The sequence below is a fragment of the Melospiza melodia genome, chromosome 5, assembly GCF_035770615.1.
Source record: "Melospiza melodia melodia isolate bMelMel2 chromosome 5, bMelMel2.pri, whole genome shotgun sequence".
In the NCBI taxonomy this organism is placed as follows: domain Eukaryota; kingdom Metazoa; phylum Chordata; class Aves; order Passeriformes; family Passerellidae; genus Melospiza; species Melospiza melodia.
Window position 1 is genome coordinate 42433140 of NC_086198.1, and position 14482 is coordinate 42447621.

The 14482-nt window shown below is 41.1% G+C and overlaps 1 protein-coding gene across 31 annotated transcripts in view; it reads right to left on the reverse strand.

The window, feature by feature from the left end:
* Positions 1-375: 375 nt before the first annotated feature.
* Positions 376-14482, reverse strand: part of CAMK2D (calcium/calmodulin dependent protein kinase II delta) — a 120015-nt gene continuing 105908 nt past the window's right edge. For 25 of the 31 annotated variants that reach the window (XM_063157189.1, XM_063157159.1, XM_063157158.1 and 22 more), the window contains 5 exons: positions 8383-8458; positions 7693-7787; positions 6469-6697; positions 2930-2978; positions 376-2393 (listed from right to left, as the gene is read on the reverse strand). In XM_063157189.1, the coding sequence (XP_063013259.1) occupies positions 2972-2978; positions 6469-6697; positions 7693-7787; positions 8383-8458 (407 nt within the window). In that variant the 3' untranslated portion in view covers positions 376-2393; positions 2930-2971. Of the gene's footprint in view, positions 2394-2929; positions 2979-6464; positions 6698-7692; positions 7788-8382; positions 8459-14482 lie in introns of those variants that run through there. The other 6 variants (XM_063157190.1, XM_063157174.1, XM_063157161.1 and 3 more) reach the window with 2 other exon arrangements.

Consider the following 14482-nt stretch of genomic DNA (forward strand, 5'->3'; position numbering starts at 1 on the left):
GCATTATATAGCATACAATAACTTATCTTATAAAGTCTTGTGTTACAGGCTGAGCATATATATGAAATACAGCAAGGCAGCAATAGAAGTGTTGGAACTACCTAAAACATTTCTAAATATGGCCCTACGAGCACAAGGTATGTGCACAGTCCACCAACAAAGCAGAGCATGAGCAGCGTGCCATCAGCCCCAGGAAAGGCACTTAGGAACCAACCAAAGGAAAAACCACAACAGCAAACGCTTGTATTTTCAAACCAAAAATTCATCTCCTAAGAAAGTGCATCCGTGCCTCTGGCGTCTTAATTCAAACAGACACTATATATTTTCCACTGCAAAGATCACAATTAATTGGGAAATTAAAAGACAAGCACAATGTCAGCAGAAATCACAAATTTATTAATTCTTAAATATATCAATCATTTACCATTATGGCAAGAAATATGTACACTGTGTCCCATGGTAAACTGCAGTGTTCCAAAATGACAGAAGTGTATAATTCAGTTGTGGTGGAGAGAACAAATCACAAGTTCCTCACGTCTTGGTGTGGAAGACAAACTTGGTCTACAGTAATACATCAACACCACATGCTATGTTAGAAGTATAAAAAAAACACCCTACACCTAATTGGTTAATTTTAAATACAGTTATGCCACTTATAGCCGCTTCACCAAAAAAAAAAAAAAAAAAAAAAAAAGAAGAAAAAGAAATTAATGAGAAAAAAATGAGGCCATTACTTTTTTCACAGATCCCATTGGCAGGTTAATATGGCTCAACACATTTATTGTAGATGCTTACTTTAAATATATATTGTTTAAAATCATGTAGTAATTATCAGAGAAGCTTAAGTCCATCTACCATACATCCACTAGTAACAACATCAACATGTTTAAGAACTGCTTCTGATTAGTAATCAACACAGAAAGGTGAAATGATACAAATTAGGAAGCTTTCCCATTTTAAAAAGTTCTGGCTGCCGAGTTGTAAATTTTGGACGGCTAAAAAGGACACTGACTCAGACACCATGCACTGTACAGCGCTGTGGGGAGCAGGAGTCTGCTGCCAACAGAACCACGGGGAGAACAGGAGCAGCCCAGCCTGGCCTTTCTTGCAACAGTGGAAGGGAAGAAACTGAAATTCTTGCCAGGGTGTGTTTTTACAGCAACGTGAGGGAAGGAGAACCAGTCCCTGTCGCAAAGTTTGCATTCTGTGCTGCCAGCACGGCGTTCCACCCTCGGCCTGGAGCCGGGACAAGCCTGTCGGGATCACCGGCCTCGACATGGAGCGCTGCCAGGGGGGCTTGAGAAACCACGAGTGGACTGAGGGCAAGAGGGGGCGGGACACAAACCTGTGGTAAAGTGTGAGGGTTCCACGGAAAACCGATGTCTCCGTAATTCATTTCCAGAGAAGCAACAGCAGCAGTGTAATGTAAGTAAACTCTTCATACTTAGCTTTAAGGCCTAATATTTCTTGAGTATATTATCCACACAACTGGTCTATACATTAACCCACATATTATATTTATTAAAGCCTCCTTAAAAAATTTACAGTACATCCTAAAAGCGATAAAAATCTTTCTCTTTCCTTCCATTTTAATCCTCAAAAACTGTCTCTCAATTATCACTTAGTTCCTTACAATTTTTAATTTTGCTTAATTATCCAACAGAACCATTCAGTTAAGCAAAATAAGAAAGCGAAAAGGACTCAAAAGAAAAACGGAAGTTGCTGACTCACCAGAACACTGACAGTTAATTCTGGAGTGGCCAGGCCAGCAATGAAGAGATTTTTCCAGTTTACAAAGACTAATAAACTAAAAAGGCTGCAGCTGGTCCAAAGCCAAGATATTAACACTTTCCCATTTATCAGTGATTTTGTCCATCTAGGATAAAAATCTGTTTTACAGTAATGGAGCTGCCAGCGGAAATCCTAACCATTCCTGCCAGAACCAAAGCAAAATCCTGGGACTCAGGAGAAGAGAAGGAGTCAAAAACCAGTTCTTAAAAAAAGACGGTAAAATATACTTTTTCTTTTTTTTTTCCTTTTTTTTTTTAATAAACACGTTAGATTTTAAAGTTGTCTGTCAAAATTTATGTCTTGGCATAAATGGAGCAAGTGACAAAATGTATGTGTGTCTACTGCTGTCCATCCAATATCTCTTTTTTGTCTTTTACACCTTGTTATTCTCTATTTGCATGGAACATCACCTTCATTGAAATGTTAACAGTGTACAGATGGAATATACAGCAACGTGGTGCATCACAAATGTGTTACATGAAGAACCTTCACAACTTCATGCACTCAGAAACATGCATGAAGAGAACGGGATGGCCAAGATGGTAATCAACCAGGTGCGTTGGGTACAGAAAATGCAAGAGCGGCACCGCTGATATTTTTAGCTAGGAGGAAGGAGAAAAAAAACAAACAGATTTCCATTACTGAGGTAACATCACCACCAGATAACAACACATGCTCAAGTGTTAGCCAATGCTATTGAAAAAAAACCATCTTGTCGAGGTCACTAAACATGATACTGGGGGAAAAACAAGGGAAAAAACCTTCACTCAGGCAAAGCATTCCTTTATTTACCAAACCACTTAACAGACATTTTCCATCTTTACAAGATGCCAGAGAGGCTGTGAAAATAAAAAAGAAAGCTGAGGCAGGAAGCCAAAGTGTCTTAAGGGATTCCTTAAGGAAGGAAGGGTAGAATTCAGCCGTGAATCTCTGGCTGTAACTTCACTTCCTCAGCATGGACATCGCAGGCACTGCCATGGACTGAGGCTCTTGTACAAAGATTAGACCAAGTGCCAAGGAAGAATCAGGTGTCATTCACATGCAAGATATGCCAGGGCCAAATGCAGAGAGAGAAGGAAGGGAAAGGAGCTGGAAGCAAGTATGGAGCTAACTGAGGTTGTAGCATAATTTGTATTACCGTAGCATCTAGGGGCTGGAGCCGTGCTGGGATCCCTCTGCGCTAGGCACTGCACAAACACAGAACAAACTCTTTACTCTGCATTCCTGCTCTCTGGCAGTGCGCTTATCAAAGTTTAAGAAGGTGTGAGCAGTGATCAGGGAGGGAACATAAGCCTCACTGAGGCTGAAGTTAGGTTAGGGAGTCACTTCTAGCCCAGCAGCCCTTTGACCGCCCATATTGGGCAGGTGCAGTCTCCGAGGACAAGCAGACAGCTCTGCAGAAACACATTAGCACAGGTCCCTAAGAACATGGATACAGAGAACAATTTCCTACCGTCACTCCTATCACTCACAGAGAAACCATGGACCAGACAGAAACCCAAGTTTGCCCCATCTCACTCACAGCAAAACCATGAATAAAATTTGTTTATAAACTAAACACATACTTGTGCTCATATCCTTTTTCAAGTAAGTTCTCTGCCACAAGGTAACCTTTCCCTGTACCTATAGCTACCAAAGAGCTCAGTTCTATCCTTAGACTTATGCACACTCCTTCCTGAAAACAAGAAATCTTCTGTGCTTGCAGCAACTGGTTTAACACCATCTGGGATACTGTGTCTAGCAGATCACAGCTATAACTGTTTTTGCAACTTTATTAGATTTGAAATTCATCTTCAGACATGATGTGTAAAATACTTTTTTATTATGGAACTGCCATTATTAACTACTGTGCATTGGTAATAATTAAGTAAGTAGCTGTAGACTGTATAAATTTCAAATAAAGGAACTAGAACAATAAGTTAATTAAGTTCCTTTAGTTTTCCAGAATGGAGTTATTGCTGCTCTGACTGGGAAAAGCAAAGGTGAAATATGAGACAGTGTAAAAATGTTCAGGATGAGTTATAGAAGAAGATGGGTCTAGCTAGGTGCTACATGGGAATCTCCCAGTCAGACTTAGAAGATGGGGAATAAAGAAAGAATGGCAATGTTTGTGCTGAAAGGGGAGTCATCAGCCTAGAGCAGACTCCCTAGTGCTGAGCACAAGCAGTAGGACTGATCTCATATAGCATACTGACACTTAGGTGGAAGGCACTATAAAAAGAAAAGAAAACAGGAGCATTGTGCAAGGAGAACCAAATAACCTTGAGGGCTGGGTAATCCAAAAATATTACATGGAATAATAGGAAGTGCAAAGCTCTGTAGAAATTTCTTTGTACTCACTGGCTGGAAATGAGAGTTGAGGGTAAATAGGTGGCTGTCTGAGATACGTTGCAGATGACAAAAGTCCAAAAATCATGCAAGAACAGAGCAAGGAGAAGATATTGGGGAATTAAATAAAGCCCTGACTACAACTGGACAGAGCATTTCAGAAGAAACCAAGCTAATGGAAAGGCAAACCTCCAACAAAAAAAGTAAGGAGATAAAGTAATAGGAAAATGGAGATCCTATCAGACAAAGCCATCTGAGGTAGGGCTAGCTGTTTACCCTACAGAAGTAGAAGGTGGCAATGATCTGATCAGCATTCCTACAAACCAGTTCATGTCTGCACACCTAACTAGCGCAGCAGAACAACCATGGCATAGAAGAATCAAGGATATCCTGAAGATGACCGAATTTTACACTGGAAAGCAAGGCTTGGAACCATCAGACCAACGCTATTTTGGAACAGTGGTAGGAGCAAGTCCAAAAGCCTCCCCTGAATTCAAGATGAGAGCTGGTTATGGGATTTATGTGATATTGTTGCCAATGCTACATATGTAGGGCTATGCTGCTAACTCAGGGAATCTCTCCTTAAGCCTCAGTCTGGCTCTAAGGCTCCTCTGTGACCCCTTAAGCTTGGACACCCCTTGCAATCCTGCAATCTCATCTGTCTGACCCCATTGGCTCAAAAGATTCACCGATACAGAAACCACTCTGCAACTGCAAAAAAATTACTCCGTGGTGATTTTTCTTCTCCTTCCACCCTTGGCAGTCACAGAAATCCAGATTTTTATTAGGGAGCACAAGCAGATGCAAAGGACATCCTATAATACCTCCCAAAAAAGACAAAGGTGGGAAAAAAAGTCAGAGGAAAAGATTAAATGATTCTCTAGTCCATTTCATGTCACTGTCCTGTAAAAACTGACTTTTCAAGGGTGCAGTGTGCCAGGTGAACCTGCTTCACTTGGGCTTTCTGGTTCTACACACACCCAGCTCAGATCCCTTGACAAACTCCTTTTGAAGACCTCAAAGATTTACCTAAAACTGCATTTCAAGGAAGAGTAACTGCTCTTTGAATACTATCTGTTGAAACACTGGCAGTGCAGCTGGAATGCAGATACAAACATTTGGCTCCTGTTCCCATTGGCTTCATATTTTGAAATAAAAAGTTATCACTAAGTAATAAAATTTCTTTTTTCCTAAATAAGAAAATAATACAAAATCATCACCATGGAAGTTTAACACTTCATTCTACCTTATTTCTTACTTCATCAAGTATTATTTTATATAGGAGAACAGTGTTGCAAGGAGTAAAATATGAGACATGATGGTTCAAAAGATGAAATCTAAGCCCTTACCATCCATGCCAGGAAATTCAGCCACTCTCCACATTAAGACACCTGACGCAAATGGAATTGTATTCTACACAGAGGACTCACAACTGAGCAAAGCCAGGCCTGGATCAGGCTGCCTATTTGGGAAACCACCAGTCATTGAGGTTTGAGCTCATTTGCAGAGGCTGCTGAAGAAGCAGAGAAGCCAATGGCCTGAGCAGAACCTCCTGAGCAAGCTGTGACTCTTTATTTTGTTATTGCAGCCCCGAGTGTGCTGTCATTAACCCTGGTGACAATGTGGTTCAAAGAACTTGGTCACTGCCTGACTCTGAGGGTGTGGCAGGGCCTGGATGAACAGCAGAGAGAAATGCTGATGGGAGAGATGAGAGACTGTCCCATGGGGATGTCAGAACTGCCCAACAAGGAATACTCAGCAGTTAGGCAGAGAGAGTGTGGGGAAAGAGATAAGAATGTGAGAGGGACTGAGTTGGCTCAATTTACAAGGTAAATGTGTAAACTGGCTAAAACCCAACTTGCAGTGAACATACCTAGGCCTGGGAAAGTAGAGGTGGCTGGAAATCACTCTAAATATTAGTCAAACTTCAGTTTTTCCTAATAGTGATGCATTTTACTTGAAACTTGCTGGTTCTGACAGCTCCATATATCCTACTGCTTTTTGTTTTCCCAGGTTTTCCAGCAATTGCATTCTAGGTTTTCTAATCCTGTTTTGTGTGACTTCTATCAAGCTTTCTCTAGCTTAAAACACTTTCCTGATCTTCAAGCTGTCAGATCAGGGACCGAGTTGGATCGGTGGGCATCAGAGTAGAAAACAACAACCAAAAAAGCGCATTATTTTAGAAATCTTGTCACCAACACTACACACAGCAGTGGGTATAACACATAATGAACAACCACAAAAAATGACACTGCCAGAGGACGGCTCGCGGTTTTTAAGGCCCAAAGCAGCTATTGGACTACGTGGTGTGCCTAGGAGGAGTGAGCTGGTGCTGGGGCAGTTCCTTACTTGATGGGCACGGTGGGCGAGCCCGAGCGGTGGAAGTGCACGTTCTGCCACTTGCCGTCGCGCCGGTGCCAGACGCGCGTCTCCTCGGACTGCATGGTCTTGGGCATGCCGCTGCCGTCCATGTACTGCGTCAGGCGGATGTAGGCGATGCACGCCGCGTCCTCGCCCACCAGGTGCACGTGAGGGTTCAGGATGATCGTGTGGATCGGCTTGTTGCTTTTGGACAGAGCTACCACACACACACACACACACACGTAATACACACAGGAGAAACCACATTTGCTCTGGGTAAGCCAAAAGAACTCATGCCAACCTGTTTTCCACGCAAACATCTCAGGCTTAGCAGATACAAAATCATAGCTAGGGTTTTATGATAATCATACCTACAACTAAAATATTTTGTAGAATGAGCACAGTCACTTACTATACACTACTTAATGAGCAAATATGTTTAATCCATGCATGTCACAGACACATTTTATGAAAAATCCTTTCCTTAGGATTTTTTCTCCTGAGAAGCTGAGAGGCCTCAGGAACAAAATGTAAACATTGATTATCTGCTGCTGTGGAATGCAACAGGTGGATCTGTGATTGATCTCATGTGGTTGTTTCTCATTAATGGCCAATCACAGTCCAGCTGTTCAGACTGACTTGGTCAGTCACAAGCATTTGTTATCATTCCTTTTCTATTCTTAGCTAGCCTTCTGATGAAATCCTTTCTTTTATTCCTTTAGTATAGTTTTAATAAAATATATATAATAAAATAATAAATCAAGCCTTCTGAAACGTGGAGTCAACATTCTCGTCTCTTCCCTCATCCTAAGACCCCTGCAAACACTGTCACACATGCACATATATGGATTATATAAAGTGGAGGGCACCACCCGGCATTTCCCAACGTTTCAGTTTCCCTATTGCGTCTAATGACATTTGTACCCAATATTTTCAGTTAAAATAATTCAACTCTTAACTCATTCTTAATTTTGATTTTTTAGTTCCAAATACCTGAAATTCTCCTCTGCCCTCTGAGGTGCCCTGTGATGTGTGAATGAGCACAGCAGCAGCAGACTGAAAAACACCTGTAGCAGAACTCTGAAAAAAAATAATACTCCCTTCCCCTGCCCAAGCCAATTAACTAACTCCCAGACCAAAAAGCTCATTAGATGAGAGACACACAGTCACAAGGAACAGATGAAGATTCGGAGATGAAAATGGAATATTTACCATTTTCGAAGTAAAACCGGTGGAAGTCCATCCCTTCTACCAGATTACCCAAAGCTTCAGGTTCAAAAGATGTAAGGCCAGGATCACAGATTTTTCTATGGAAAAGAGGAAATTCTGCAATGAGCACACGTGGTTAGGGATCACTGCTTTGGAGAGATAATTTTAAACTGTTTCTTTCATGCCTATTAAACATTTCACCTACTCATGCCATCACATAGGAAAAGAACCACACTTAACATCAGGAGCAGGCATGGAGTTCTGGTTTCAGCTCAATTAGTAAATTTGGCAGCTTACTTGGAGTGGACCACATTTCACATAAATCATGTTTTGACCGAAAAAAAGACCCACAAGTCAATGTTATTACAAGTAGGAATTTTTACTTGTGACAATGAAAACCGTGGCTGTGCAATGTAAGGGATATTTTTTACACCTCACATCATGATGTAAGCCAGATTTAAATATTTTCTTCTAACTACACTGGAGTTATACTAGCAGCTCTTCTGAAACTGGTGATGTATGAAGCCAGGGAAAAGCAGCCATGCACATATCTTGTGTTTCATGGGGTCATCTAGGAAGACATTTCAACAGTACCTAACTCCAAGCACAGGCACTCACACATAAATTTGCATATTTACACAGACAGTGTCAAATACCCCAGCTGTCCTCACCCCCTCCAAAGGAGGAGCTTACGTGTAAGCTTCGAAGTCCCCGTTGTTGATGGCTTCAATCAACTGCTCGGTCACCTTGATAATCTCCTGCTTACGAGCTGGGGAGAGACACAAACCCAATTTTACAGGGGAAGGCAAAGTGGAAGGCGACAGCTGCCAGGGATTCTGTCACCCCGCAGCTGCCACAACAGCCATCTCTGCTCCTTTCTACGACCAAAGGACATGATGTTACGTTGTTGCTTTACACTGATTTGCCTTCAGTGCACTCCTGTATCCACAAGGAAATTACACATGTCAAGATCAATCCACTTCCCTATCACACTTCTAATTATCTTTCCTTCACTGGAGGATCTGCTGTTTAAAAAGCAAAACAAACCAAGCCCAACTCTAGACTTCAAACTCCAGGAAGCTGATTACTGTTTTACAGCCAGTCTGGCTGTAGTAGCTCTGTTGGCAAGCAACAGTTGCGCAACAGCAACTCCCACACATGAATTTGACCATTAACAAAAACATGCCTGGAAAGTTAAAACTGAAAGTGCAGAGTGCGATCACATTCTTCTTGAAAAGAAAATGCTGGGGAGCACACAGAGAAATCACCTTTCCAATGCTGTGCTCAAAACTGACACTGTGGTGTTAACCTTCTCCTTAGTGCACAGCTAAAGCATTCTGATGAAAAGGACCAAAAAGAAACCAGCAAAGAAAAATGTGATGGTGAAAAAAGTGGATGTAAAGGTCTACCAAGGCTTTTTGTGAGCAGCTCTTGACTGTTAGCACTGTGGCTAAGAGCATTTCCTTATTTTTCACCATGATTGTGGAAAGAACAAAGACTTTTAATGAAGAGAGCAGCAACGCCTCCATCATCATTGGTTTCAACAACATGGGGCAGACTATGTGGACACTGCAAGGCATTGCCAGCACCAGCCAAGTGGTGGGATGGCTGAGTCAGAAATAATGGTGCAGTCCTACAGAAGGCTGTCAAAAAGAGATCCAGAACAAGCAGACCTCGTGCAGTGAGGAAATTACCAGTTCTGCACACAGCATCTCACATACATATAACTGAGCTAAAGGATTTGATTAAATAACCCAGTAACACATCTCAATCAGAGACAAGGAAATTACAGACCATTAAATCAGACAGTGGGAAATGAGGTAAAAATCTCTGATCAGTTGCTACATAATCATGAGCTCATGTTAGTGGATAACGATATAAGCAATTAATATGCCTGCAATGGTACTGTAGTTCCCACACACAAGAGGCACAAAACCACACAGACACATAATTTGTCATCACTGGGCTCAAGACAGTTGGCAATATTCCCCTTTTCACTAATATCAGTCATGCCTTTGCTGAGTTTCACCACAGTACCTTTGATGTTGAGATACACAAGATGTAATTCCACATCAATCCCAGAAGGAAGAAATTTAATTGTGCTGCCAAATTGCTGGTTTTCCTGGTTTTAGCTCCAAAATGAAATTGCAGTGGAAATGTTTTCATGAAGCTTTCTGACAGAAGCCACCTTATAGTACCTAATGGGGTTCCAGCAAAGTTTGCCTGTAGCCACACTGAGGAGAGCTGTGTCTGCAGATGTATCCATGGGATGTCAAACACATCCATCAGGAAGCTCCAGAGGCAGCAAAGCCAGCAAAGGAGATTACAGCACTTATCACTGCCTCCAATCAATCACCATCCAACTCCAGCACTGGTGTCAGCATTTGTGGAAAGGCTTCACAGCTCCCAGTGCAGACTTGTCAGGAACAGGAAGATGTTGCCCAATCATCTGCCTTTCAACTCAGTCCTCAATTTTTCTACAAAATTACAAGCATTACATGAAACTATGAAAAGCACTGTGTTACTCTCACCTTTCAGTGACACACAATTACACATATACTAGAAAATTACATTTCTTCCTATTTAGTGATCTGCTATGCAGTTTCACTGGCAGTGAGCCAAAGGGAGAGGTGAAGCACAATTCAGAGAGAGGAGCTCCAGAATTGATTTATCCTATAGTGCAAAATTCTCTGCCTCCTTCCTAGCCCTTACTCAGTACAAGAACAAGGCAGTGTGAAATAACAGCAGACATCCAAGACTAATTCAAATACTCAGGAGCCACTGTGATTTTGCACAAACCTCCTCCTCATTGTTTTTAGCTTTTATGCCTTCTCATGTGGGTATTTGTGGGGATGCAGGGAGCCAGACTACAAACAGAGACCAAAAGTGTTACTGCTTCGTTGTCATTGAAACAGAATTTTAACCTGGAAGGAGTATGGAAAAGAAAAAATGGGAAAACTGAAATATAACAAGAAGAGAACTGGAAGGAGACTGGAAAGCAGCAAAAGGAAAATACAGCTGTGACTTGGTGGCCATGTGCATCCAGTCAAATCCCTGCACCTTCCCTTAGTGCAGATGACGAAATAGGGAGGGCACTGGACATAAACTAAGGTGAAATGGTATTGGTAGGAACAGTGTCCTGCTACTGCAGACAGCATCTGACACAAATAATTGGCAGTTCTTAGAGTGGTAAGAAAATTGTCCAATTTTCATTCTGAGTTTGATGGACTCCACATAACATGTGCTCTTCAATCACTCCAGGTTTTTTTTCCATCCAAACACACACTCCAAACTATACAAGGACAACACAAGGCATTAGGGAAGAGGCATTTGGCCAGTTCCCATCTGCCAGATAACTGTCACTTACAATCACCATTTGCATTTGACTGTTTCATTATTTATTTTTTTATCCAATAGTAAACTTGGCTTGTATTGAATTCTAGGACAATTATGCTGTTTGATGCACAGTGGCAATTTCATGCTATTATACTTTTCATTTGATGTGCAGTCAGGACTCCCTAAATAAAACTACAGCAACTGAACTTCCTAAACAAAACTGACAACTGTAATGAGATTCTGGTAAAACTGGTTCAGCTACTTTTTCCACAGAGTGTGGTCAAAGTCAGTTCAAAAAGTAAAGAAAGACTGACCCATCTATAGTTTTTTAGAATATGACAATGGCTTTCCACAGCATAAAATATGTACTCTGTACACAAAGGATAACTGAACAAAAATACACCTGGTGTCTTTCAAACAACTGAGGTGTGAGGGAAGAACACTGTTGACAAGTCAAAGGTGCTGAGCCATTTTCCTGAAAACCAGAAGGAAACAGACTGCAGATCTAGCAAGCTTGTGTGGAGAAGATGGTGGCTTTGACATTCTTTGCTCAGAATATGGGTCAAGTAAATACATTGCAGAAAAGACCATGGACCTATTCCTTACAACACCTTTTCCCCCACTGGCTGAAGGAGTTAAGGTAATTAATAGGGGTTTAGCAGCTAAAAAAATAAACCCCCTGCTTTGGCAAGTGAGTAGGCATATGACTAAGACAAAGGCAGTTGAAACAAAAATATTATGAAGAAGAGCTATAAAAAGACCAAATAATAAGAAAAAGAACAAACAAGAACATTTCCAATCACTGGCTAAAATGTTTTCTTCAGCATTGCTGCAGCACATATGTTAACTTTAAATGAGTCATTAATCTCTAGCTTTATTGCACTACCTTTTTTCCTTGCTCAGCTACAGGGTGAGGGATAATCTTTCTAAATTAAAGACCACCATTAACATTAAGATTTAAACAACATAAAATGAGGAGAAACACCATTTAAGCAAAAAACATCTAACACTATCAATACTTCAATCTACAAGGAGCAGTTCCCCAGGCAGTGAAATCAAATATCATAGGAAAAAAAAGGATAAAATAGCAGCAAAACCTGCCATTTTCCAGCAGGGAACTCTGGCTTTTCTTCCCTTCCTGTAGCCCCAAGAAATATTTATAAACTCAACCTACAAGAATCACACAGAAATGACAGATATTTTGGTATTTTGATTGCAGAGAGAATGTGCAGTATAGAAATGAGCTGTAGATAAGTGAAAATGAAGCCTACAGAAATATCTGTAGCTAAAACTTCATGGTTTTTGACACACAAGAGAAGAGCCCTTGTAACTCACTGGCCACCATATTACCCATCATTTTTTTCAAAAGTGATCCCAGTGAAAACAGTAACTTAAACCACTTTATGCTGCAGGCAGATATTGAAACACCTTTCTCCTGCCATCAACCCTTCAGATGCCTGCCTGTGTCTCCACTGCACTGCAATGCCTAAGCAGAGAAGCACCTCTCCAGAAGAACAAGGTAACCTTGTTCCATATTTGCACATGCACTTGGAGATGATTAAAATGATTTTGCTTCTGACTTGCTCACATGTTGTTTCTCAAGGCAAAAACCCTTAAAACTTTTCAACTGGGTACTCTTAACTCTATGGATCTCTGTACACCTCAGTTTGGATTAATCTCACAGCATTTTGGACACATATAAGTACAGACAAGTGAGTTTGTTCTCTCAACTCCCCTCCCTAAAAGTCAAGGGAGAGAAATCAGCACTTTCAGGGCAGAATTCATCATATCCTAAAATAGATTTTTAAGACAAGTGTGACTCATCTGACCTATTTGCATTGGCTAAAGGCAGTCTAGACAACCATCTCAAACACAGATATCTACACTGTGGAGGAGAGTTAAATCCAGGGGGACAAATCCTCCCGCTGTGCTGTTGTTTTAAAACAGGACAGTTGGTATTGAGATGACAGCGGTTTGCTAAAATGGAATAGCACAGCAGGGGGAACCTGGCCTCACTTCCCATCTGAACATTGTCCCAACAAACACCAGTTAGATGGAAAGCACACAGCCAGTCAAATTATTTCTATGCTCTGGAAACAACCAAAGTCTGAAAAGAAAGAGGAAGATACTAGAAATTTTACCCTGTGTTGTATAACAAGTTCTGGCTGTGTGGATGTACCAGATTTCATTCAGCTTTACAGCATGGACTGCTGAACATCACACAATGTTCCTACAAATGATTCTCATGACACCAATATTTGAAAATTCTCTGCTGATAACTCTTCTTGCAATTTCTGCCACAAATATTCCAACTAAATAATTTCTGAAAAGAAAATAAACGACTGACTGGGTCTCAGATCGACATAAAACCACCTAGACCATCAGATGACAAGACATGCTCCAGGGAACTTCTCATTTAAGAAGTTTATCAAGATTCAGCATACAAAACGCCAGCATTTATCTCTTAGCCCACACTGAACCTTAAAGTTTGATAGGGACTAAAACATCTGAGCTGTCATCTCACATGTGCATCTTTTTCCTAGAGCATGCCAATTCCAAAGAATAGCGCTGATTCATCCAATTATGAAATGGATGGATGATCTGCAGAATTTTATCAGGGTTATTTGGTATCTCCCACTTATCTGAAAACTGGTAAGCCTGTAACTGCCCTAAAAAATTTTCAATTCTTTAGCTATGTAGGCAAATATCTGAAAAAATTATCCCGGAGCTTTTCCACACTGTACTGACAAAACAGATCCAACAAAATTCATGTGTCTATTTCAATTCAAATTAAGAAATTTATGCCATACATAGTATATTTTTATTTGTATGGAATCAATTACGTCTAAAGATGCTCTCTCTTTATGTCATTGCACTAAAAATATTACACTTATATTGATACAGCATAGCAAATGTTGGCAAATGATTATTTTTTAATGATAAATCACCTGCAGTCTCAGATCAAAGCTGCATCATGGTCACTGCACTTACAAGACACTGCACTGTGACTTCCCAACAATTTCATGGAATCTGCCTGCTGTCTCCAGAAATGGTGTCTCAAGTCTTGATGAATGAGACATTAACAAGCTTTGCTGCTCTGTTTGTTTTCATTTAAACTGTGTTCCTGCCTAATCACTCAACTAGTTCAGAGGAACTGGACATGTGAGGCTGCCAGCACTCAGATCTGGAAATGCTGGGCACATAAAGGGCATTGTGTGGGTATGCACCATGGATGGAACGAAGCCTTATGGCACGTGTTACTGACGTGCCAACCCTCTGTGTTACACAGCCCAGATCTCTCCTATTAATTCCTCTCTTTTCCCTGGCTCTGGGCTGTTTGTGCAGGCAGTGTTTGTTCTTCTAGTTTGATCCACACTCACCCATACATTGACAGAGCCTATGCCACTGCTCCCACAGAATGAAGCTGTGCTTTTGGCATTACCTGGCAACAGCTGTG